The sequence below is a fragment of the Rhinolophus sinicus genome, chromosome 16, assembly GCF_057876585.1.
Source record: "Rhinolophus sinicus isolate RSI-liver-muscle chromosome 16, RSI-T2T, whole genome shotgun sequence".
NCBI classification, from domain to species: domain Eukaryota; kingdom Metazoa; phylum Chordata; class Mammalia; order Chiroptera; family Rhinolophidae; genus Rhinolophus; species Rhinolophus sinicus.
In genome coordinates, this window is record NC_142516.1 from 88,713,046 (window position 1) to 88,739,607 (window position 26,562).

Consider the following 26,562-nt stretch of genomic DNA (forward strand, 5'->3'; position numbering starts at 1 on the left):
TCAACCCATAGAACATAGACGAAAGCCAGTCATGTTTGGTTACCCCTCAAATATTCAAATACAAGTGTAATTAGCACCAAGAGTGCTAACCTTAATTGAAGCACCCAAAGACTGTGTCCTATGCAGCATATTATATGTTTGCTTCTGTGGTATTTATATGTCCATAAAAAGGGCTCTTAGAAATGGTAAACTACTTACTAGATTGTTACTCAATTGCTTCAGTGAAGGTGGAAGCCTCTTGCTTGAAAGCTTCCAACTTCTAACCACTGTTTTTACTTCTAAGGCTTTTTAGAAAACAACTAAATCAAATTGTTCAGAAAATAGCTCCTAAATCCCTTGATAAGAGTTTGCTCTCAGGGAAGTGCGAATCAAAACCACCTCACACCACTCAGAATTATCAAAAAGTCAACAAACAACTAGTATTGGCAAGAGTAGAAAGAAAAGCGAACCCTGTGCACTGTTGGTGGAATTATAAAGTGGTGCAACCACTGTGGAAAACAGTGTGGAGTTTCCTCAAAAAATTAAAAATAGAACTACCTTATGGCCCAGCAATTCGACTTCTGGGTATTTATCTAAAGAAAACAGAAACACTAATACAAAAAGATACATGCATCCCCATGTCCATTGCAGCATTATTTACAATAGCCATGATATGGAGGCAACCTAAGTGTCCATCAATAGACAATTGGATAAAGAAGAGGTGGTACATTTATACAATGGAATACCACTGAATCATAAAAAAGAATGAAATCTTGCCATTTGCAACTACATGGATGGACTTACAGGGTATTATGTATGCTAAGTGACATAAGTCAGAAAGACAGTTACCATATGATTTTACTTATTCGTGGAATCTAAAAAACTAAATAAATGAAAAAATGAAACAGAAACAAATTCGTAGATACAGAGAAGAAACCAGTGGTTGCCAGAGGAGATGAAGAGTGGAGGGTTGGAATAAAAAGGTGATGGGGTGTATAGTCAATAATACTGTGATAATAAATGTGCGCGTGACAGATGGTTACTAGACTTAGGGGGTGATCACATTGTAAGGTATAAAAATGTGGAATGACTATGTTGTGCACCTGAAACTAATGTAATATTGTATACCAACTATAATTACATTAATTAATTAAGAAAAGACTTTAGCACATCTCTTCAATTTTAAGCTGTCTAATGGGCAAGACCACAGCTTTCGCACCCTCCGGTGTCGCACAAGCACTGACTGGGAGCCCGGTCAGTAGCAGTTGAGTAGCAGTGACATTTCTCTCCCTCATACCCGTACCGTACTGCTCACTGTTACTCACCTCATCGATGACAAACAGCACAGGTAAAGTCAGTCCAGATCTTATGTAAAATTACTGTCTCATTACTTTTATAAATTACTTTAAACCCAAACCAACATTAACTAAAGCAAATCATCCAGGTTGAATGTTTTTGGAATTTTATCCCTTCTTTCTTCTGTCACCCACCTTTTGATCATTCCACTGACCTCTGGAAAGGACCAAAAGCATCTTGGACAATTCATTCTGAGCTGGATGGGCAGTCACTGTGTGACCCACAGCCACTGGTCATCTTTGAGGAGCTGCAGGGTTTTCTGTTCAGACCTGCAGGCCACACAGGAGAGGCTTAGCACATCAGCTCATATGCCACTGCCCTCAGCTCGGTGCCCAGTCACCTGGATCCTCTGCCTGGACAGGAAATAGGATAAAGGAAAAAGTAGCTGATTAGTGCCCTCAGTTTGCCATGTCCACTCCTGCACAGAAATGCCACTGGCCAGCGCGTTTCGGTGTCACACATGTTCTCTTGGGCACCTTTCCAGTGGACACTGGTGGATGGGTGTGCTCTCTCAGCACCCTGGTAGTTGAAATGGAATTTGAGAGTGGGCTTCGTACACTAAAGCCAGGAAAAGTGACAGGCGCAGCAAGAGAGGTGGTGATACAGCCATTCTCTGTGTCTCCAACATTCTTCCTCTCAGACGTTTGTATGCTGAATGTCCTCTTCTGCCTGTCTCCCTACAGAGATGTAGAGGGTTTGGGGACAGCCATTTGGCAGTGGGGTGGTGGTTGCAGTGATTGTCTGAAGGTCAAGTTTGGTGCAGTCTCTCTTGGTGCATAGAATCTGTCAACAGTACATGGAAACCACACAGATTTCCACTGGTGGTTTCAGCTGCACCTTACAAAGGTGTTCCCCTCTGTCCTTCCTTTCCACCTGGTCTTTGGCAGTCCAGTGGAACTGATGGGGCCTCTTTAGCACACCCCCTGCTCTTGGTGCCTCCCTGCCTCTTCCCGATGCTCCGTAGGTGAGGCTGCTGGGGAAAGATGCAGGTCTTCCACAGGGAGTTCACCCAGAGTGGACGCAGCTCTGACATCGGCACCACTGGGCCGTGGAGCTCGACCGCTGCTGGGAGTAAGTCAGGCCAGCTTGCATGGGGCCCAGAGTGCTCTGGCCCAGTCCATCCTGCCGAGCATGCCCCTCTGTGCCACTCTTTCCCACCTGGCCCTGACACCACATGCCCTCGTGTGGGTAGTCATTTGAATGGCCCATTTCTGAGTTTGCTGTGTCTGGAAAGTGCATACATCTATGTGACCCCCACACTGCACAGTGCTGCCTGTTCCAGAGTGCCAGCTCCCTGCTCAGAGGGGCTGCTCTTATTTTTGTCTCTGTGGAAGGCAAGTTCAGAAGGTGGGGGCTTGTCATCGATGAAAGGACTTTACTGTGGAAATGATAAAAATACTGAGAGATGAAATCCTCCGAGCCAGCTGTATGGCCATGTCCACCCGGACAGGAGTGCCCCCAGCCCCAGGCTGGGAATGGACTGCGGCTCACTGCAGCGTCTTCTGGGGAAGGAGCAGTCTGCCTTTCCTCTGTGAGGTCAGCTTCTTTTCATCTACTGCAGAGAGAATAAACGGCCTCTGTGTCGGGGCTGTGTATCTCCTGATCACATGCCTCTGCTCCGCTCCAGATTCGGGCAGGCTTTTCACGAGGTGAATGGAGAAGGCCCCCTGTGCCGCCCAGCTCAACCTGAGCTCTCAAAGAGCTGGGGCCTCACTCCCCTCTTGTGCCTCCAGCAGGGCTCAGCCCCCTCCCTGCACAGCCCAGGACCAGCGCTTAACCTTTAAAGAAATCGGCTCCTTCTCTCCTTTGTTTTCCCCATTTCTTGCAGGCCTGTTTCTCTATCTTCCTCATAGACCAACAGCAGAAGACCCGTCCTGTGTCTCTGTCACAAAGGGAAGAGCATTTCAGGAAACAGCCATTCTTCCCTCTTTAGTAGAGCCTCTCTCCTCTCCCTTTCCCTCCTCTCATCTCTCTGCCGGTTAAATTTAAGAGGCAGCTGCCATGATCCTCAGGACCTTCTCTGAGGCTGGAATAGGGATTGATTTCCTGGTCACAGGATGAGGCGCTATGGCGGATGACCCCATCCAAGCCCTCAGGCACTTGGAAGTCCCTTCCCAGCAGCCTATCGCCTTGAGCTCATGGATACAGGAATGTGAAAACTCATGTTTTAGGAGTGCAAGGCACCAAATCATGCAGCTGTGCCTTTTAGAGTGGGTGGGGGGATTACTGCAGGATTCGGAGCTAGAAGTGGTCTGATCGGCGTCCTCTTGTTAATTTTTTAAAAAATATTTAATTGTGATAAAATACACATACCATTTACCATCTTAACCGTGTTTAAGTGTAGAGTTCAGTGATGTTAAATACATACTGATGTACGACTATCACCACGTAGGTCTCCAGAACTCTTTTCTTCTTGCAAAACTGAAACTCCTTCCCCATTAAACAACAGCTCCCTAGTCCCCTCCCCCAACCCTTGGCTTCCACCATCCTCCTTTCTGTCTCTGTGGATTTGACAGCTCTGCCTTACAAAGGGTCACCCTGGCAGTGGCAGAGAGGGTGAGCATGCAGGGGGAGGCCAGTGAGGAGAGTGCAGAACCCAAGTTGGAAGTGATGGCCTGAGCTAAGCATGTGGCAGAGGGAATGGGTTTTCTGAGAGATGTGAATATAATTGATAGGACTTTGGTCACTGATGGGAAGTTGGGGAGGTGAGGGAGAGGCAGGATCAAGCATGCTTTTCGTGGTACTACCTTTGGTGTTCTCATCAAGACGGGGTGCGAGGAAGAGGAACGCATGTTGGGGTGGGAGAGATGTGACTTTAATGTATGACAGGTTGCGGGCATGGCTTTGGGATGTCCGAGGGAAAGTGTCCAGGGCACATTTATGAATGTGGGCCTGCCGTGGGAGGTGCGCTCCATGCAAGGTCTCAGCCTCTTGGCAGCACTAATGCTGTGGGAGCTGATGAGCCCTCTTGGGGAGTCTGGGCACAGAGGGAGGCTAAGGGTGCAGCCTGAGCACCATCACTCAGAGCCTTCGAGGAAGACGGAGACAGAGAACTAGCAATTTGTGCATAAAAATGCTTTCTGTCTGTCTGCATCCGTGTTTTGCTACCCATGAAGCTTATGGTGGAGAGACCCTGAGCCAAGCATCCTGTATAGTGAGACAAAGTTCATCTGAGACAGACACGCTTCCATTTCCTGTTATTCTGATCTTTAAAAAGGCCAGCAGTGAAACGTTTTGAGAAGAATTCAATGATTAAGGCAGGAGATAAGTGATTCATTGATTTGTAATTTATTTGAAAACAGGTGCCATCCTTTCTTGCTTTCTAAGAGGATGGTGAGTGTGATACAACAGGCCAAGAGGAGGCGGAGCCTCTGAAACGTAGCTGTGTGAGGACCCACCGCCTCTCCTGCAGTGTCCCAGGAGAAATATGTTTTCTTTTCCTTTTCTGTAGGAGTCATTTTAAAATGGATGCTTCTTGTGGTTATTTAGTAACCATGAGGTCCTACCAACTTTCACCCATGTATGGAAGAAAAACAGTCTCCAGGCTGCATTTGGGGAACAGTTAACTGAAGCGCGTGAGGCCAGTTGGGTTGTGCCAAGGGCACTGTGTGTGGACATCCGATAATTCTCTGGTAATCTTTAAGCACTCCAGCTGTCTGCTGACTCTTTGTCCTCCTGTCTCTCTCATAAGGTAAATCCACCTTATTATGTCCCGTTGGTTGAGCTGGTCCCACACCCAGAGACAGCCCCTGCGACAGTGGACAGGACCCATGCCCTGATGCAGAAGATCGGACAGTCCCCTGTCAGGGTCCTGAAGGAAATTGATGGTTTCGCCCTGAATCGCCTGCAGTATGCGGTCATCAGCGAGGCCTGGAGGCTGGTGCAGGTGCGTGGGCTGTACCGTCAGGGTGGGGCAAGTCTGAGCGGAGGTGGAAGTGGGGTGATTGGAGGGCGGAAGTGGGATGAAGGGAGGGGAAATGGGATGATTGGAGGGCGGAAGCCCGGATGAGTAGAGGCAGAAGCAGCTTTCTGGGGTACCATGCAGGTAAGCGCTGGGTCCTCCTTGCTCTTTCTGGAGACTGAAGACAAGCTTTTCTCTCAGGTTCAGTGAAAATGCAATGAAAATAAAATGTCACCACAGCGATTCTCTGTTTCAGACATACTTTGTTACAGGGGTTCGTCTGATACCGACATGAAGGTAGACTGTTTCCAGCCCGTGTGTATCATAGTCACACAATCATCTCTTGGTGACACGCTGTATTTTCCCACAGCCTTGGAGTCCCCCTTTCCTCAGTGTTACCTTTTTTCAGGAGGGAGAAAAGTTATATTTTGAGTAAAGTACACTTGTATCTTGTAAAAGGAACCCAATTTATTTCAAGACCTTGAGGAATACACAATGGATAACTCTGAAACTTGTTAGTAATAGGCTTGCCTTACATATAAACAGGGTATCATTTATATCTGTGTTTTTAACCACATCCTTTAATTAAAGGATTTGATCCATGACCTAAAACGTTTCCTTGCTGTATGCACTGCCGTCTGCATTTGTGCGAGTCCTGGTGGCGGGCAGGACTTGGAGGGGAGGGTTGGGATATGGGTTCCAGTGGGGGACAGCTCTACCACACTCATGTTTCAGAAGGCAGGGAGGTGGAGCCCAACTGACTCGTCTGCATGTGCCATGGGCCACATCTGACGCTGAGTGCTGGTCCCATCCTGAGACAGGAACAAGGAAGCCGGCCTTGTGGGCGTTGCCTCGCAGCTCCCAGTACAGGATGTACGTGACCCTACTGCTTCCCAGTTCTGGCATTTGGTCACAGCCCTGTGAGGTTCATCTGACCTGACTGCCCAGTGCATTTGCCACATGACAAATGCAACTCTGTGTTCTCTTCGTTTAAAATCCAGTTAATGCTCTTATATCTCAAGACAGTGCTAGGATTTCCACAAAGTTTGCAATTTTAATTTCTAGTAATTGTAGACTGTTTTTGAACATTAGTCAGTGCTAGGGTATTTGAAATAAATACTGAACTAAAAGTACCCCCTTGGTGATCATTTAAAATATTTCCACTTGTCTAGAGTAGGAGAACAAGAAATCTTCAGTATTGTAGTACAGTGTTGTAGGCGGTTTCAAGGCAGTTTTTACTTTTATTTGTAAGATACCTTTTTGTCCCCAAGGTAGAAAGGAAAGCTCTGAGTTAAATCTTGCTCTCTCCAATCTGAAAGATTTGAGGCAACTGTAGGAAAAACTTGGAGAGTCTGGTTAAAGAAACTGGGTGGAAGTCACGCACAAAGAATTCTCTTTGTTTTGACACAAAGTGCGACTGGCTGCAGTTTGGAAGCTCCAAGCTGGGAAGAGCCACGTAAGGTTCTTGTGTCTTAGCTGGTTGGGGAAGTGGGAAAGTGGAGCCACCGTGGAATTTGGCTACCTTGGAAATTCTTATTGCTGCATTTTGCCCACCCTTCTTTCGACTGTCCTGACTGCAGACAGAGTGTGATCATGTCATTGGCTGTCAGAATATTGTCACTCCTGGTTCGCAGGGATGACACACCTGAGAAAGAATCCTGCATGTGTCTCTACACTAGCTGCTGTGGAACTCACACGCCTGGAGTCCCCATATGAACCAAATGCTAAGATCCATCAGGATACAGTGTGAATGTGACCAAATGAGAAGAGACTACAGAAATGAGAAGGTTAAGTTGTGCCTAGAACCCAAAGAACTGCCTTTGCTGAAAGTCTAGAAGATAATTCCCTTTAAAAAATAAAGATGATCTACAGACAGTAAGAATGAAGACAGGTCTAGAAACCTGTCCATAGGTCCATCTGTGCAGGTTGGGGTGAGGATGAGATGGGAAGAGCCGTGGGGCATCCTTGAGCTCTGCTGGGGAGACTTTCAGTGACAGCGAGTGTTTCCCTTATGGAGGCTGGGGCTCACACAGAGAATATGGAAGGAGGGTGGGGCTGCTAGTATTGTGCCTGCTTTTACCATCACTGTCAGAGGCCACCCAGACACGGGAGGGTCCCTAGCACACCGGATGTGTGTCTGTTCCCAAAGTAGTTGCTTCCCATGGCAGAGAAGCCACTGGTGTGGGCCTCTGAATGTTCCCACACAGGCCCTGATTTCCTTAGGCTCGGGACGTGGTGGCAGAGCCACAGCCATCCTCTGAGAGAAGCCTTCCCCTTGTGCACTCCCGCTGGGCCTAGGGCCAATATGGACCCCAGCAGAGACACAAAAGGCACGTTTCCCTACACCCCCCCCCCCACCCGCCTCCCCCTGGCTGGTTTAACAATTCCTGACTTTACTGCATGAATTTCTTGAAAGAAAACCTCTTCTGCTTGGAGTCTGTTTCTACTTTAGGTATCGAGAGTCAGGAAAGGTGAGACTGCCTCTCCTTGGTCTGTGCAGACCTGCACGCGTGTGCTGAACCAGCCAGGTCTAAGCTTAGGTGACACCCCCCTGATTCACAATTTCAGAGCCAGTTGAACTTGATTAGATTTGGGGGTGTTCCAAGTTGACCTCAAAGCTTTTAAGGGCAGCTTTATTGTAAAAAGGAGCTGAATCGGGAAGTTTTACAGTAAAACTGAAGACTTTTATACATTTTAAGTGAAAAAGATGCAAAGTTTCTCTTTCTCGGTAGCTTTCACATGTGACCAGAAGACCCCGAGACTCTTCCTGGACGTGGTAAGCAGAGTGAGCTGAGATGAGCGGGAGTTGCCCTACTCAAGGACTCACATGGGTGCTGGTTCATTACTTTCTGGACTCACAAAGCACACTGAAATTTGGCAGAGCCTTTTTCTGTGACCCAAGCTATTGCTGATGTGCTTTCAGGGTACGAGAGGTGCAAGGTGACTTGGTTCCAGATTGCTAAGAGGTCTTGTGAGGACATGGGCCTGCCTCCCTCTGTCCTGGCTTTCAGGGTGGTGGCTTAGATTTGTGCAAAGCTGTCTACACAGACAACAGGGAACAGCACAAATCTAATCCAAGCGTGGGTTTCCAGGGGTCCCACCCCCATGTTGGGGAATGAGCTGGAGTGGGACCAGCAGGGGCCGGGCCAGAGCGATGGCCTACGTTCCCACCCAGCCCTGGCTGTGTCCTGATGTGAGTGTCAGAAGCAGAGGAAGCTGTGATGCCACTTGTAGCTCTGTTGATGGGGAGGACACTTTGGATGACATTGCCGTGTTGAACCAGCCTGGCATGCCTGGCTGTGGTGTGCCATTCTTTTCAGACATTGTTGGATTTGATTTGCTTGTGTTGAGAATCTTTTGCATCTAAGTTCAGAAGAGATACTTGTCTGTAGTCCTTCGCCCTTCTTTCCTTCCTTCTTTCCTTCTTTCCTTTCTTCCTCCCTCCCTTCCTCCCTCCCTCTCTCCTTTCCTCTTTCCCTCCCTCCCTGTCATTGTTTGATTTTGATATCAAGGTAATAACATGTAAAATGAGTTGGGAAATTTTCTTGCCCCTTCTGTTTTCTGGATGAGATTGTAAGATTTTTGTTAATTCTTTGTTTGCTAGAATTCTCCAGTGAAACTACCTGGGCCTGGAGACTTATTTTTCAGGTTTTTAATGACAAATTCCACTTCTTTAATGGCTTTAAAACCAATTAGGTTGTCTGTTTCATCTTGGTTGAGTTTTGTAGATTTGTCGTTTTTGAGAAATTGGTCGGTTTCCTCTGAGTTGGCAAATGTATGAACATAAAGTTGTTGGTGGTACTCCTTTATTATCCTTGTAGTGGCTGCAGGGTCTGTAGTGATGACCCTGGTTTCATTCCTGATGTGGGTGATTTGTGTCTGTTCTCTCTTTATCTTTATCAGTCTTCCTAGAAGTTTATCAATTTTATTGACGTTTTTTAAGAAGCAACTTTTTGTTTCATTAATTTGCTCTGTGGTTTTCCTGTTTTCACATTTACTCACTAAAGGGCATATTTTATACTCTCAGCCAAGCATGAAAGAGAAATTCTAAGAAAGGTAGGGTGTGGAGGCTCATGTGCTGGCCTGTCAACTGTGGGGCTTGAGAGGGGAGCCAAGCCACAGGCTTCATTTCTGGGTCAGAGAGGGAAAGGGCCGGGAATAAGAAGCACCTTATCTTCACTGCATCCTATGCTGTGACACACTGTTTTGTCACTACCTGTGAACCTGTGCATCCCCACACAGCGCTGTAAGTTCGGCAAGATGGGCACCCAGACATCGGAGGGAACATGGGTGTTGGGTTCTAGTGTATTGTGTCACTCCGTTTTTTCCCCTCCCTTGACATCAGAATCAGGATGGAGCAGACCTTGTAGGCTTGGAAACGCCAGATGGACAAGTCTGGCCACAGCCTAGCAGCCTGAGGCTGCATCACTGGGTGACAGGATCCTGTTGGCCAGGATTTTGTGTCAATATTCTTAAGCTAATGAGCACCATCAGGGAAGCTGTGTTGTGGTGATAAAAACTCTTGCCCCAACATTAGCTGAGCTTGCATTGCCCATAAAGCCTTGCCCCATGAAGACTGGTGGGCAGACATGAGCAGACATGAGTCATGGAGCCACGAGCAGGTTCTCAGCCTGTCGGATATACTGGTGACAAGCTGTGCAAAGTGCTGAGCTCAGGTCTTACTCACCCTTCTGAGCAGTGTGATCACTAAGCAGGATTCCTGTTCCATGGACGCTGACCTGCAGAAGTTCAGTTCTTAGTTTCTCGTCAGGAAGAGTGTGGCCTGTGGGACCCAGATTGGACCTTTTGAGATTCCAGAACTTTGTCTTTGAGCTTTATTTCAGACACAAATGCCAGCTGTTATGAGGAATTTTTTCAATTAATAAAGTGAATCCCAAAGATCATGTAATAAAATTAACAGATGAAGCTCTTTGTGGAAAACCCATTCAGGGTTTCTGTCGAGCATATTTTGTGACAGTGACATGGTCATCAGGACTCAGCACCAGGAGCCACCAGGAGTTCCTGGCTCATTAGTAACTTCAGCCTGTACAGTATTTCAGAGGTTACAGAATACTGTCCTTTACCTTTCTCAGGATTTTCACATCTTTTCCAACCATCCATTCTTAAAATGAAGAGTGACAGACTGCTATGTTTGCCTATACAAATGAAGACACTAGCCAAGGAGGTTAGGTGGTCGGATTCATATTCCACAGACTGGCAGGGATTCAAACCTGTGCCACCCCTGTGCTTCTGTGTCTGCATTTGTAAGTGGGGGTGATGATGGAGCTGTTTCTTACCAGGATGTGCTGAGGATTGGACGAGGTTATGTATGTAAAGGGCTGAGAATGTGCCTGGCATGTCATAGTGGTAGAGTAAATGTTGTGGGTTCTAATGTGATGATGACGACGGTGTTTTTCTGAGTCTTGGAATCCAGTGTTCTTTTCAGTGTGCAACAGCTGTCAGCTGTGAGTTAGCTCTGAGCCAAATGTTCACATTCTAGCCACACATGTGAGGCCCGAGGCATGGCCTCCCCTGGGAGCTTGTTAGAAATGCAGTGTCTCAGGTCCCACCTGGGCCCACAGAATCGGAGTCAGCATCTTAACGAGCAACCCAGGAGTTTCATGTGCACATTAAAGTCAGAGAAGAAATGGCTCACTGCCCAGGGAGACCTTGGCCTCTTAAGTCTTCATGTATTATATTTCATGTGTTCTAAGATAAACTTTTTTTTCTTTTTTTACATTTCAGCATCTTAGTTTTATTGGCAGCATTTTTCTTCCTAATTTAACTTTCAACTGATGGAGTCTTAATCTTAATTTCAATGCGATACTGTATATTTTACCGCCTTTTGTTCGTCTTTTCTGCTTCCAGGTTTTGCTGTCTCTGTGTCTCTCGTTTCTGACTTTTTATTTCAGTCTCAGGCCCGTAGATAAACCTGCAGCTCTAACCAGCTTCTGCTTAGTGGAGAGACTCGCACAGAATCACTTCAGATCCATGATCTCCAGTTCGAGTTTTATGACCCTGAACACCTCTGGTTTTCCTAAAAGAGATGTGAACTTAATTTTAAAAAGATTTAATTCACTTTTGATTAAAACACATGCATCAGAACAAATGAATGCAAGGTTGGCACTGCCCAGAGGGTGTGAGTCGCTGATCTAAACCAGAGCTGGCCTCGCTGCGTCCTGTGGACTTGTCTACAAATGGACGACCAGAGGCCCGGCATCTGCCTTGTCATGCTGGCCGCGTGCGTGTCAGCCACCCTCATCTAGCCTTTTGATCCTGGAGCATGGCTGCACATTGTGGCCAGGTCTCCTCTTGTTAGTCACGGGGCCTGTGTGAACAGAAGCGGGTCCCTCCATGGTAAGACGGGAAGCAGGCAGTCTCCTTACCCTCGTGAGGTCGTGCATCCCCCTTGCAAGGCTACGGTCAGGTGCCCTCATGGCCAGTGAACGAGCAACCTGCACATTATGAACTGCTACCCTAAAGTTAGAATGTGCAGCGAGCTTCGTTACAGAAGGGAAGGTGACACAAAGGGGACTGACGGATAGGGGCAAACATATTTTAGGGAGGAAAGTTGACCTAAACTTATAAATTTAGTGCTATCATGACCTCTTCCATTTCTGTAACACATGCTGCAGCCACACGGAGCTAGGTGGTCCTTGGGTTTTTTCCTCTCATTTCATCACCCAGTATTGGCGTGGGTCCAGTTCTCCAAGTTCACCTCCATCCCCGGGAAGTTTGCTTCTGGCACAGCTCTGACAGTCTGCTGCCTTCACGGCCTGTCCTTTTCTGACAGTCTGGACCCTGTCATTGCACTGATGGTGTTTCTCCATCAATGTCATCATGAGTAGATACCCATGACTGATTCAGTACATTACCTGCCAAGGACTCGGACTTTTACTCTCGGGAAGAAAAACAGTACAAAATGAAAAGAAGAAGCATATCAGGCTCCGTGACTCACTTCACAGGCTTTGGGATCAAGGAGGCGGCAGTAGTCTGTGACTTCAGCGTCTGGACCAGAGGGCAACGGCAACGGCAGTGGCAACAGGCAGATGGCAGGTGGGTGGTGTTAGAAGGAAGATGTTGGAGACACTGAACACTGCTTCAGGCTCCGGCCACCCTGGAGTGTGTCCAGCAGGAAGAAGCTGAGGCCTGAGTGAATGTTACAGCACAGACACTGGCGAATCCGCGTACTTGGCAAGAAGAGTCACGTAGTGCGCCGGGCCAGGACGTCAAGTTAAAGGAGCCAAGAAAGCTGCAAGCTCCTGCCTCCAATCACACCTCCAGCTGTAGGACTTTCTACATGTTACGGGGATTTTAACGTTTAAACGTAAGCGTTTAGTGCTTGTCTTTTATTGAAGAAATAATGTATAAAGTGTCTGAGTGAGTCTCCTCGTGGTTAAAAAGAGCTGGCCTCTCGCAGCCCTGCCCACTGAGCTCTGAGGATGTCTGAGCATCTTTGCCTCACCCTGTCCTGAGCCTCACGTCCTCCCAGAAGTGATGCCACCTCTGCTCCCCCGTGGCATTCCTGGCTCAGGCCTCCCTTTACAGACCAGCCTGTACACCGCTAGGAACACTATTGGTTCAAAACTTGGTTGTATCATGTCTTAAAAAATCACTGGATGAGGAGAGCCTCGCTGGAGTGGTGGTAAGGAATCCCCTTTATTTAAAAACTTCTAGCTTGTACTTTCTTTGCTTAAAATCTAAGAGTTGCCACAATCAACCAGCATACACTCATGGCCTGGCACATACTTTGCACCCGCATGCTAGGAGTAAATGCCCAGCTTGGGGGAGGGTGGTGTGTGTAAGACCGCCATCCATGAGTAAGAAGCAAATGCAAGATGGTTAATAAAGTGCTCAATTACTGTGGTACAAAGTTTATATATAATTAAAGGTCTGGGGCGTATCAGTCAGGGTCCTGTCACAGAGGCAGGACCAGTAGGTTATATGAAGCTCTGACAATTACGTTCACGAACTCATCCTAGAAAAAGTGCTACCTACCTCGTTGCTGAATATCACTACAGTCACCTTCGAAGTACTCCCCTTGGGAAGCTATGCACCAATGCTAGACCTAGTCCACCCTTCAAAGCAATTTTGGAACTCTTTTTCTGGAACAGCCATCAGAGCTACCCTTGATGTCCTAAATCTCATCAAAATGTCTTCCTTTCAATATTTCCTTTATCTTCAGATAAAGAAAGAAGTCATTAGGGGCCAGATAAGGTGAGTAGGGAGGGTGTTTCAATACAGTTATTTGTTTACTGGCTACAAACTCCCTCACAGACAGTGCTGTGTGAGCTGGTGCATTGTCGTGATGCAAGAGCCATGAATTGTTGGCGAAAGGTTCAGGTCGTCTAACTTTTTAACGCAGCCTTTTCAGCACTTCCAAATAGTAAACTTGGTTAACTGATTGTCCGTTGGTACAAATTAGTAATGAATAATCCCTCTGATATCAAAAAAATGTTAGCAACATCGTTGCAACAAGTTGGTGAACTTAATTGTCAGACCTCGTGTGTGTGTAAAATAAGATTTATTCCAAGGAATCGGTGTATGCGTTTGGGAGGACTAGCAAGTCTGAAATCGGATGGGAGCTGATGGCGGAAACCTCAGTTCTGCTCGTGAGGCCTCTCAGCTGTTTGGATGCAGCTTGCCTAGATTATTGAGAATAATCCCCTTTACTTACAGGCAACTGATTATAGATGTAGTCACATCCACAAAATACCTTTACAACAACATGTAGCTTATGTTTAACTGAAAACTGGGCGCTCGAGCCTAGCCAAGCCGACCCTCACAGGGGATAGAGCAGAAGTTCAAAGCATGTCCTTCCCCTTTGGCTCTCTGGGATCTAGCCCTTTGTGGGGCGGGGAGAGGAGAGAAGACACATCTCATGATTAACAATAGGCAAAAGGTTGATGGATTCAATGGTACGTGATCTGGTCCTTCGAATAGACATGGAGAAGGGGAGAGGCGCAGGGGTCCTGCATTAGGGATGCAATATTTGATAAATGAATCTTCCATGACTGTTCCTCTATTCATTACCAGCTACACAGAATTATATTTCCTTCTGTCTAATCATCCCATTCTCATATTAAATTTTCTTATTCAATTCACGTATTTTTTTTGCCCGCCGTCACTTTTATTTACCGTCCTCATGTTTCTTCATGCCATCTTTCCTTGTCCTGTTCTTTTTTTACTAATCCCCAGCTTTTGATCTTCTAGTTCTATTTTGCTCTACTTTTCAACGCACTTGGTCCTGAATTTTCAAGTTTTTCTTGTACAAATGCTGCTTTAATGTTACCACTGCCATCACCACCAGGAACACAGACTGGCAACTCAGGAAAGGACTAGGTCATGTACCAGTCCTTTTGCCCCTTCCGCACCAGAGCCATTTGGGCTCAGTCCATTGTCTTCATTAGGAAACGGGAGCCACAAAAAGTTCTGTCTCGGGTAAATGTCAGATAAAGAAATGCAGTGTATGAAGGCATGGAGCAGGCACTGGGTTTGTTTAATGTCACCCCAAGTCAGAGGGCAAGGAGAAGGGGCCACAGAAAGGGAGCCCACTTCAATCTCTAGTTAGAGCAAGGATGGAATAAACTTAAACTTGAGAGAGCTCCCCGTCTCCAAAGATGCCATGAGGATGGGCTGGGTGAGAATAACCACTGGAGTGGGAAAAATTGAAGTACGAGTGATAGGTGCTGGACTCTCGTTTAGAGACACCCAGCCCTGGAGTCCATGTGAATGGCCCAGCGAGGAACATAGTTACAGATCTTGAAGTTAAATTAAGAACTATCATGATGATTCATGGTTTTTCTCATGAGAAACTAACTAGAGTCATGAGCTGGCTCCCCCATTTACATAGATTTACATGTCTTTGCTTCCTACACTCTTCGCCAAGCCTTACTTCTACAGGCAACGTGGAACTGACTCCCAGCAAGAGCGGAAAGACCTGATGCAACCCACAGACCCACACTCCCTTCCAGGGAAGGTGCAAGTGTAAGACTTCAGAAAGCAGAAAAGACTAAGTGCTGCCCACTGTTACGCAAAGGCTGTGGTTGGGTTGGACAGCTGCTCAGCCTCTTGCCAACACCTGCAAGTTTTCCTGGAAGCAGGGCACCAAACATTCCTGCAGAATGACTCAGGCAAATTTTGCAAAGTTGTACAAGAATGGATTGAACACCTCATTTACCTGATGCAACAGGACACTGAGTCAGCTGTAAAACACCCGCTGTTCAGAGCCCCCATGGAGGCCGCTCAGGGCAGAGCAGATGGAAGTGGGAGGTGGATAGGTCATCAGGCTGCGGGAGCAGCCCACGCACACCGCTGACGGCCAAAGCTGTGCCTTGAAGCCTTTGGAGGCACTTTGGCCACAGCTATCAAGTCGCAGAAATGTTGCTCCTCTCCCACCTGGACACCCGCCACTAGGAATTATTCTGAGACTCCAGAGTGACTGCTCGTGCAAAGGGGTGCATGGGAGTGCTGTCATGGCAGAAAACTTGAAGCTATCTTAAAACAAAATATAATTTTTTTAAGAAGATCGACTAAATGAAATACCATGAAGCCATTAAAAATGAAAACTTGTGAAAAGCATTCTTAATAGAGACTAGACAGGAACACAGAAATTAGAGCCATTTGACTTAGGATCAGGCAAACATAGTTGGTATTTTTCCCTTGAATATTCTTTAAAATAAAGTTTTTAAATGGAAACAAAAAAAGGAAAGGGAAAGAGAGGACTTTGTGCTGACGCCAGGGACGTTCCAGAGCTCTTTAGGCCCCAGTGGTCACACCCGGGTGTGTTTTTTCTTGCTATGCTGTACTTGTAACAGTGCTTTCAGGGAGAAAAACAACAGTATCATAGAGTCTGAAAGAACGGTAAAGGTCTTGACCTTAAAAACAGCAAGAGGAATCCATCCTTTTGTGCAAATGTGAAGAAGTGTCCCATTGTTCAGCAAGCTCAGCAGTCTCTTCACCAGGTGGGGTGGGGGCGTCCTCTGGGAATAAAGTGTTTTACCAAGAGGTCTGAGCAGAGCATGGGCCCCCACTCCCAGCCCAGAAGAATGGCACAGCCCTGTCTGCCTGCCCCTCCCTCAGAGTTCCAGCCAGGCGGGCTCTGTGCCTCCGGCTCCCAGGTCACAAGCTGGGGACGGCAAAGAAGGCTGGGCTGCAAGGCTGCACAGTGTCACTGTCACTTGCAGCCACCCGTCTCTTGGGGACTCCCCTGCTATCCTTCTGTCCTCTAGTTCAGGGGCCCATTCCCTCCTGCCTCTTACTTTTCCAACTCACTGAAACCCTTGCTTTATACTCACTGATCAGTTACCTGCTGGTGATGGTAGCAGACAGGTGTTAGCATAATAGCATTTCCAATTAGTTTTTTCAGAGTTAGAATACTAGCGTAGAAGCTCTTACTTTAACACCACTAAGCAATCCCAAGCACACTAAGCAGGTTTTTAAAAATTTGAGTTATGTGTGTGATGTTTTCATTATGTTTGTCTGCTAATGGGACTGGAGGTGTCTCAGTAAATCAGCAGCTCCTTCCTGTCAATTTGTTGCCCACCAATGTGGCTGCTCAGAAAGTAACCATCCGTAAAGTAATGAGTAAATCATAAAAATGGTCTCCTTCTTGAAGACAATTGCTATTAGAAGGAGTCCTAATAAACTGATGGCAGCCCCAGTTTCCAGTGTGTGCAGTGCTCACACCCTCGCTACTCTGGCCGGAAGGAAGTCATCACACTGTGGGACCTCGGGAGAGCCCTGCGCTGCTCTCCCCCCACGGCCTCACATCATGATGTGCCTCACGTCCTCCAGATGGGTCTTTCCCCAGATGGCAGACTCTGCATTGCCCGTGAATGGCCTCAAGACTTAGCTGACCCTCTCCCCGTGGTCAGCGCTGAGCCATAGGTGTGGGATCTGAGACAGTTCCAGGACTTCTTAAAGTGCCAAGACTCTTAGGGTCCATGCAGTGCTGCCCTCTGCATCACCCTGTCTCTGAAAAGAAGGCCACTGCTAGGAAGTGGTCTGAATTTAAAGCCCATGAGAAAGCAGGTCTCAACTGATTTGGTGGATGGTCCTGGTGCAGATGGTCTGCTCCAAAGGCCCTGCAGTCCCCACGGGTGTCCTGGCTCAGGTCGTGCCCAGTAAAATGGTGGAGCTAAGGAGAACAACAGACATGATGGATCCATGGTGGCTTAGGGAAACTTGATGGGGTGAGAGAGTGGGAGGAGTTAGAACCATGAGGATTCCTTAACGTCCTCTGTGATGAGCTTGCTGCCACAGACAAACTGATCCCGGGCTTTGGAAGGCAAGAAAGACAGAGGCCAGGTGGCACAGGAACAGTGGATCCCGGAGGTGTGTGCGAGGCGGCAGGTGAATGCACACCACGCACTAAGGCATGGGAGATGGTTCCTTCTCTCTCATCAGTACCATGTCTGCGCGTATTTCCAGGAGGTAGAATAAATAATGCAGAAATGGCAGGAAAACATCTTAGGAAAAGTTTTGCAGGGTGAATTTTGACCTGGTGAGAAAGGAAAAAGAAAGGCACGGTCAGCTAGGGTACGTGGACATGGCCTTGGGAAGACTCTGTACACTGTACCTGAACTTGAGCAGACGAACACAAAAGGAGCGACAGACCACGGGGCAGGCGAAGATGTGGCAGGACCCACGGGGGACCCGTGGGGATTGGGAAGTGAGAGGAAATGGCCTTCCTGCAGAGCATGGGGTGAAGCAGGAGGAGGTGTCCAGGCTGGTCTGTAAAGGGAGGCCTGAGCCAGGAATGCCACGGGGGAGCAGAGGTGGCATCACTTCTGGGAGGACGTGAGGCTCAGGACAGGGTGAGGCAAAGATGCTCAGACATCCTCAGAGCTCAGTGGGCAGGGCTGCGAGAGGCCAGCTCTTTTTAACCACGAGGAGACTCACTCAGACACTTTATACATTATTTCTTCAATAAAAGACAAGCACTAAACGCTTATGTTTAAACGTTAAAATCCCCGTAACATGTAGAAAGTCCTACAGCTGGAGGTGTGATTGGAGGCAGGAGCTTGCAGCTTTCTTGGCTCCTTTAACTTGACGTCCTGGCCCGGCGCACTACGTGACTCTTCTTGCCAAGTACGCGGATTCGCCAGTGTCTGTGCTGTAACATTCACTCAGGCCTCAGCTTCTTCCTGCTGGACACACTCCAGGGTGGCCGGAGCCTGAAGCAGTGTTCAGTGTCTCCAACATCTTCCCTCCAAAGAAAAACTTCTGGGCAGTTGAGCTTATATGCCATTCTGGACTAAGGACTGGAAAGCCGGAGTCTGGGACTTCAAAGGGAGACGAGAAAGAGCAAACGTGTGGTCAGCAAAATCTTGCCGGGCCCCAGAAACAGTGGGACTCAGAGAGGAGTCCAGCAAATGCTTCTGCAGGTTCCTCTGTGCCTGCCACTTAATTCACAGGTGCTAAGATGAAAAGCCAAAGTCCCCTTCCTGAAGCAGGTGTGTCTATCTGAAGTCACTTAGCAGATGGAGGGGGATGGTCAAGGGCTCTTTCTGAGTATTTTGTTTTTTAAAAATAATCAGTGCCCCAAAGGCACACTTCGGGCTGCCAAACTCCACTCCCCTCCGTGGAATGGGGCTCAGGAGCAAAATGAATCATCTGGAGTTTAGAATATACTAATCACGAACCTTTAGTTCAGTGCTGAGTGCAGCAGGAATAAAGCCGACTGTTTGCTTCAGTGACGTGAAATCCTGATCAGCAAGCATCTCAGCCGTAAGTGTATGGCTGTTTCTTTTCTCTGGATTTAGCTTCTGGATCAAAACTCAAGCTTTCAAAAATCTGCTTCAGAAAACCCAAATGAGGCAAAAAGAAGGAGTTCGGAAGAGAAGATACTACAACGTTTTCCCCTTTTAACCTGTTCAGCTAATGAACTGTCGCTGATAAAGCAGGCAGCCCTTACATGGAGGAACAGGAGGGAGAGGACAACCTTCGGGAACTGGGAGGCGGTGTGTGGCATGGCCCGGACAGTCCCTCAGGCTTTATGTAGCCGAGGTCACTGTAACCTCACACGATGTGTACAAATCAAAAGCCCTGGGGTGGCTCCCTTTCTGGCTGTTTTGAAATCCTTTTGAAGTCAGCCCTAAAAGTACTAAACACAGTTATAAAAGAGCCAAGGCAAACAGTGTCGCAAGTGGAGGATGGCTTCCATATGTGCACCCCTCACTGTTTGAGCACTGTCATGAAAACTCCAGGCTCTGGAATGTTGGCCTGGAGGCCAGGGATGAGGGAGAGCCGGCAGGGCCCCTGCCTGGCTGCCTTTCCTAGCATTCCGGAGCCCGTGGGGGTGCAGGGTGCCACAGGAGATGCCTGGAGGCAGCCTGGAGAGGGAACCAGAAACCACCCTTCCTGCCCTGAGAGCCTGGTGAAGAGGGTGAGAAGGGCGGGGCTGCCCTGTGCTTCAGAGTTGCTTTCTTGGATTCTGGGCACTGCCCTGAGCTTTGTGTATTATTTCCTCCTGTTGCTGCCCCTCCCCCGGTCAGCTTTGCTATCAGAAGTGAAAGAAGTTGAAACTTGTCAGCATTCAAGTAAACTGAATAACTTGCTGAATAAGTGAACGCATGGTAGGATGATTTAGAACTAATAAGAAACCCAGTGACATACCATAATAGCCCTTACAGATTGGCCAGTTTGCAAGCAGGACGCTACCAAGTTTTGGCGAGTATGTGGAGTGATTGGAATGCACACGCACTGCGGGAGGCGGTGCACGTGTGTGCAGCCACTTTGGGAAGCAGCTCTGTGTTAGCGCACAGGCTGGAGAAGCCAGTGCTCGGGACAGCAGCTCTGTTCATGGCCAGGCGCCCCGGGAGCCATGAGCAAGAATGTTCTCTGCAGCCCTGTTCACAGTAGCTGCAAACTAGCAAGAACCCAGATGTTCATGCACAGTAGGATGGATGGGTCAGCTCTGGTTTTCACACATTGGTGAGAATGGGCAGACCACAGCTCTGCACAACACAGGTGGACACTGAAGGCATAGGACCAAGTCACACAAGGGTGCACAGTGTGGGTCCGTTTGAAGAAGACGGAAATAGGTAAAAATCAACCTCTGTTGTTTAGGAATATAAACATAGATGGCAAGTCTTACGAGAAGTGGTTATTACAGAAGTCAGGTGTTTGTCTTTGGGAAGGATGTGAGCAGGAAGGGGGGCACAGTGGTGGTTGGGAGTGTCGCTCTGTAATTATTCTCTATACCATATGTTTCTGGTTTGTGGACGTCTTAGTTTCTCTCTCTGACATACAAACACAACTAGATGGAAAGTGGTTCCCTCATCCCACCTACTTCACACTTGCCCCTCGCGTGCACCTTTCTTTGTCTTCTTGGTTCTTGGGCTCCAGCCCCTCCCCAACCCCCCCACCCCCAGGTCACCACGGGAAGTACAGACACCCAGATGGCTCTGAGAGGGCTAGTGTTTCTCCTTCCACAGCTGGGCTGCAGGTAATGCAGTCTGAGGGTGCAAATCCCCTTTCTCTCCACCTCTTGGGTGACTTTGAAGTCTGGGACAGAGAGAAGTCACCGGGGCGGGAGGAGGCCGGACAGCAGGGGGAGCTCAGTCTCCAGTTCCTGAGCGGGAAGGGCCTGTCCCAGCTCCCCCCAACTCCACCCCAGGGCCATCTGGGGGGCAAAGCGTTCCTCCCTGTTGGCCACGGCCATGGTGCACCTGCGATGACAGCCCCCCACACAGACGCCCTCAGCCCTCAGACAGGACAGGTAAAGGCTTTGCTCTGTCACCCACAGTAACAGGTAGTGCTGGGTGGACCACGTGCCTGAGCCTGTTGTTGGGAGCTGGATGGGTGCCGTGTGTGTGTGTGTGTGTGTGTGTGTGTGTGTGTGTGTGTGTGTGCCCTGGGGGTAGGGGCAGAGCTGAGATGTCCACAGCTGAGGCCTACCGGTGGCAGAGGTGTCAGCCACAGCAGCACATTTAGTGGCCTCTTACGGAGGGACAGTGCTGTCTCTACCCCAGGCTGCTCTATTTGTGAAGGAAACCATGCAGAAAATAAGATCTGGAGATTTCACAATAATTCTACCGTCTGACTAGTGAGGACTTAGGGGGAAATATGACGACGTGCCCACATCTGTCTTCCTGACAGCTGATGGCCAAGGTGACAGTATCCTCAGATGGAAAGTGCACTGTCAGTGAAGGGGCCAGTCATGCAAGCATTTCTGATGCACCCCTGCTCCTTCCACAAGGATGTGATGAGGAGGCCGCTTGACGGACAGGCCAGGCCATGCAAATGGCCAATTTGACATGCAACCTAAACACATAATAACTTGCCTCTTGCTTTACAGTTCACATTTGCAGAAGATTCTAGGGCCCCACCTTTGCAAACAACACCCAGTTCTAAGCTGCATTTCATCAGAGAATATCATTCTTTACAAACTCATTAAAAGCTGAACAAGGCCAGGCTTGCAGGCAGGCCCAGCCTGGAAGAAAGTTTGCAGTTCTTTTGATGGCTCCAGTCTTCCTGCCTCAGATCTTAGCAGGAGTGTAGAAAACCCTTGTTGCCCTTTTCCTTCAGTACCCCGTTTATTTCTTCCCTTCTCTCGTCCTGTCCCTGGGCTCTAAAGCTGCGAGTGGGACACAGGTTGTGGGTGGAGAAGGGACGACAGTGGAAGTGGGCAGAGTAAGGGAGACGGCTTTCCTTCAAGCTCAGGTTGATTAAAGCTATGGAAAAAGCAAATTGGTATTGGACATTTCACAAAATAGTGTCTTTTCAGGGTCCATTCTTATATTGTCATTGTCAGGCAAAATTTGATGAAAACACAGTGCTTGGAGAGTATTTTGGAATCCTGCTGCGGTTAATGAAAGTGACAGTAACAAAATGGTCTTTCCAGAGGCCTCATCTGTGTGCTGCCTCTTTTCTCCTTTTAGGATGGAATAATGTCTCCGAGCGACCTGGACCTTGTCATGTCAGATGGGCTGGGCCTGCGGTATGCCTTCATGGGCCCCCTGGAAACTATGCATCTCAATGCAGAAGGTAGGCTTTGGTCCACAGGGGCTCGGGTGGGAATTCTGTGCTATCCACTGTTTTCAAGGGTTTGTAAACAGTCAAATGTCACCTTTTCTTACAACTGAATAGAAACGGTATCAGGCACAGGAGACAGTGGCCAGCCCTGGTTGCTCACAGGTAGGACAGGTGGGGGCTGGGACAACCGCTCTGTCCTAGGATGTAAGTCACATGACATCCACGGACTTCAGGGCTCCGTGTGAAACAGCACACAGGTAAGGGCCAGGAGGAGAGGTAGGTAAGGTTATGGAGACCTTGCTGCATGTCACCAGCCTGAGAGGAGATAAGGTGGTATTTTCCTGAGAAAGATGCTGAAATTAGTTACAAAGGCAAGAAAACCAAGGTAGGGAGGTAACCATCTGAGCGTCTGCTGGACGTTCCTTCTGCCTAAACCCGGACAGCTTCCCAGTGTGGTTTGCTGAGCTGAAGGCCGAGAAGAAAGGGCTTCTGCAGGACGGGGGGCCTGGGCCAGCCACCTGCCTGGGAGCCACTTCAAAGGGTGGGGGATGTAGGCACGGGCCCAGGACCTGGTGACTGAGAGAAGGATCATTTGAGAAGGGTGATAAGCTTCCAAGAATGAAATTGTCCTCCAGATTTTAAGTGATTCAAATAGAAGACGTCATTTGAAAAACAAGCAATAAAACCTACACCAAATAAAAACAAAATAAATTTTAAAAAACCACGTATAACAATCTGGGGAAATGTCACCTACATAGTGTTACAATGGCTGTCGCTTGGTATTGAAATTATAAGTCACTTTTATTACCTTTTTACTTTTCTGTGTTGTCATCAATTTCTACAATTGTATAATATTTTGGTAATTATATTATTAACTTGTAAAACATATGCAGAAAGAGAAAAGAAATATTGTAGTCAGCTCCGTGGTCTATATTTAACAAAACCATCAAGAAACGAGCTGACCAGAAGTCACCAGAATAGTGTGTGTGTGTCTTCTCTGTCCAGGTGTTTCGTGGGGCTGGAACCAGAATGAAAGACTGGGAATGACAGGCAGGCGTGAGGTCAGGAAGAACTTTCTAGTACCTGGAGCTGCTATGGCGGGAGAGGCCATGCTGGGAGTGGGTCACTGAGCTGCTGGAGGTTGGAGGTTTGGCTATTGATAGGAGACTCACAGTGAGGTCAGAGTAGGTGACCTCTGGGGGTCTGCCTTCGATTTTATAATCCCATGAGGTAACACTCAGTCAATTTTCACCCCAGTAATTAATGAAAAATAATTTCTACTGGGTGATTGCAGGCAGTCTTACCAGATGTGTTCTTGCACTCCGTGCACACTTGGGGCCTTGACTGGGTTGGCTGCGTGTCATGCAGATGTGGTTCAGTAAGTGACTTGATTCTTCTTCACACTGAGCTGAGGGCATCGGCAGGGAGCGGGGACTCCCACCTGGCACCCACATGGCAGCATAACAGTTGAACACAGGAGGACAATGCAAGGAAAGACACTCTCGTAAAAGGGAAACAGGAGTTGTGAGGCATCGTTAAAATAATGTCTAGGGTAATTTCACATGTTTTTTCCAACCAGGACCTTAAAAGTGATGAACATATCTAAGCATTTGAAATGTTGGAGTTATGTAGACGCTGCTGGGTAAACACCACCATGTTTTTCTTTGTCTTCATTTCTTTTTTTTTTTTCTTGAGAAAACTAAGATAATTCAGGTATCACAAGAAATCGATAGGGAGAGAGCTGAGAACCACTTTGACTTGGAAACAAATAGAAACAGAAGCCGATGATACCAGAAACTCGGGAATCAAACAGAGGGGCAGACAGGAAGGAGGCTCATAACAAATTTTCAAACAAAGCAGATATGATAAGAAAACCTAATTGGCTCGGTATGATAATGGTGGACGGATGTAGTTTTCAACTTCAGAGCATTCCAAGGAGCAGCGCGAGACAGTTCCAAGGTCAGGCCCAGCACCGATGCAAATGCTCACTGGCCTCCAGTGTCACCCAGAATATATCAGCACTGGAGCTGGGAGACCATCTCGTTTCTGATGTTGTTTTTGTAAAGCTAGCATCTGAGCTTAAGGCTACTTATTAGTCTTCAAAGCTACAGTTTATCTAGAAGTGGTAAAGCTATTTATGATCTGTTTTAATCTAATAAAATAGCACCTGAAAAACCAGGAGGCCAGCGTGCTTACTTTGCCTTCCGGCTACTTTACAAAAGCAACACCCACGAAGGACAAGTTTTCAGAAGGGTGGATCTAGGCAGTGGAGCCAGTTGGCCTGGGTCCCTACCTGACTTACAGGCTAAATAGCCTCATGCCAGTTGGTTCTGTGCACCTCAGTTTCCCCATCTGTAAAATGGGGCAGCCATAGTAACTACCTCATGGGGAGTGTGACAATTAAACCAGATGGAGACACCTAGCTGGATGGCGGACAAACATTATGTCTGTAATAAATGTTATATTTAAACAGACTTTTGTCTTGTTTAATTCCCTAGGCTCCTAGTTTATTTTTCAATTTTCCCCCCAATATATACAAGTACATAAGAGAGAAATACAGAACAAATACAGATTAGGACATTCTTGCTGTGGAATAGTGAAATCTGAATACTTTACCTCTTTGGTTATTTCCTTGCTAAGCTTTTAGACTAGTCGGTCAGAAGAGAGGACAGGTCCCCAATACGCTGGCAGCCTCCTGGGTTCAGTCTGACCTGGGAAATGACTTTGTCTCGGACCCTGGGAATCATATCCAGTTGAAAGAATGTCCACCACCTGGCCTCTCAGAATTTCCTGTGTGTAGATGTTTGTCTTTTTCTTTTTTAATCGGAATGCCTACTTGGCGGGTCTGGTTCATTTATGTGGAGCTCTGATTTGCAGTGAAACAGGTAAGCTGATGGGGCTGGTCCTGTCGTTTTCTGTCTCCACCTGCATCCCTGTCCAGTGAGCTCTAGCTCAGGTGGGAATTAGATAATGTCGCCCTGTGCTTTGGGGCCTAATAAGTTCTGTGAAACCCTGTCTCTTAAAAGCAGGTGGATTCCCACAGGTGTGGGTTCACACGCTTGTGAAAACAAGACTCCTGTGGTGTGGGTGGCAATTAGGTCTCTCCAAGAAACAACACTCGGGCGCACCCTAGCAGCTTCTTCCATGGGTGACAGCGGGCCGCATGCTGGGTGCCTGCTCCATAAATGCAAACGGGGGGATGGATCCCTGTGGACCCATAGCCTTGGGTTGGGCTGACAAGAAAGCACTCTCACCTCCAGGGTTTTAAGCTGAAGAATGACAAATCAGCAGGAGAAGCTAAAGCTGTTCCCATGAGAGCCAGCTCTTTCTTCCATGTTTTCTTATTCTGTATAAGCATCTCTTAAGAAACTAGGTTCAGAGTCTTCTGAAAAGCTAAGCTCTCTGAAAGCACCTGGAAATACCTGGTTGAACAGAATAGAAGGCGTGGGAGCATAGAAGAAAGATGGGAGGCCCACTTCCATAGTAACGCAGAGGACAGACAGGCTACTGGGGCTAAAGGTAAAGTGGGCTTTTCTTCCCATTCCCACTGAAATGTGTATTCTAGAACAATGCCCACTCTATCCTCCTTTTATACTTCTCTGATGGAAGGGGGCATGCGGCAAATAACAGTAATGGTAATGAATTTGCTGGGACATTGCTAAGTCACTGTGAGCTTGGACTTGGAGCTATTGGGAGAGCTGTCCTGAGGGTGTCAGGTTCTCTACCGGTGAGGTGGCGGGGTCTGCACACACTGGCGATGTGGCTTCTTACTGTCACCACACACACGGGGCTGGTCACCCCAGGAGCCTGAGTGCATGATATACTGCAAAAACTGAAGTTTTAATTGGCTTCCTGAATAAGTGGGGTGGGGGGGACATTACAAATGGTATTATAAAGGGTTTCACCGTGTTTTATTCTATCTTGAGGAAATAAATGCCCTTTTAAAGCTGCACATTGTATAAAAGGCAGTAGGGGAAAAAGTTATGGAACGCCCCTGGGAGATTCACGTGGCTTCACAGGCACAGTGAAAGGTGAACGTTTGTTCAGAAAAGGTGAAGTCATGCAGAGGTGAACCTGGTCCATGAATCGCATCCATGGCTCATGGCTGCTCCCCGTGGAGAGGCGTTGTGGAGCTTCTGTGTTCCCACAGGTGGGATACTGCTGAGCCGTCAGTCAGTATCTTTCCAACTTATTTGATTCTTGTGTCTCTGCTTCCCAGAAAGGAATACACTGTATTTGTGTCTAGATTTTATCACCTTTTGTTTGAATAAATACACACATAGACAAAGTGAAGGAAATATTTCATTTCCAGAAGGAAATAAATGTGTAGGTTGTTTTCTGTGCTC

At 47.7% G+C, this 26,562-nt stretch overlaps 1 protein-coding gene and 1 long non-coding RNA gene across 3 annotated transcripts in view; one reads left to right on the forward strand and one right to left on the reverse strand.

Moving 5' to 3' along the window:
- CRYL1 (crystallin lambda 1) overlaps positions 1 to 26,562 on the forward strand; it is a 115,140-nt gene that overhangs the window by 86,166 nt on the left and 2,412 nt on the right. For both annotated transcript variants that reach the window (XM_019715679.3, XM_019715680.3), the window contains exons 5-6: positions 5,027 to 5,221; positions 22,123 to 22,228. In XM_019715679.3, coding sequence (XP_019571238.3) covers positions 5,027 to 5,221; positions 22,123 to 22,228 — 301 coding nt within the window. The remainder of the gene's footprint in view (positions 1 to 5,026; positions 5,222 to 22,122; positions 22,229 to 26,562) is intronic.
- LOC141571087 (uncharacterized) lies at positions 15,865 to 19,189 on the reverse strand. The gene is made up of 2 exons (XR_016019138.1): positions 17,817 to 19,189; positions 15,865 to 17,738 (listed from the first exon to the last, which is right to left on the reverse strand). It is a non-coding gene; the product is annotated as an uncharacterized LOC141571087 (long non-coding RNA).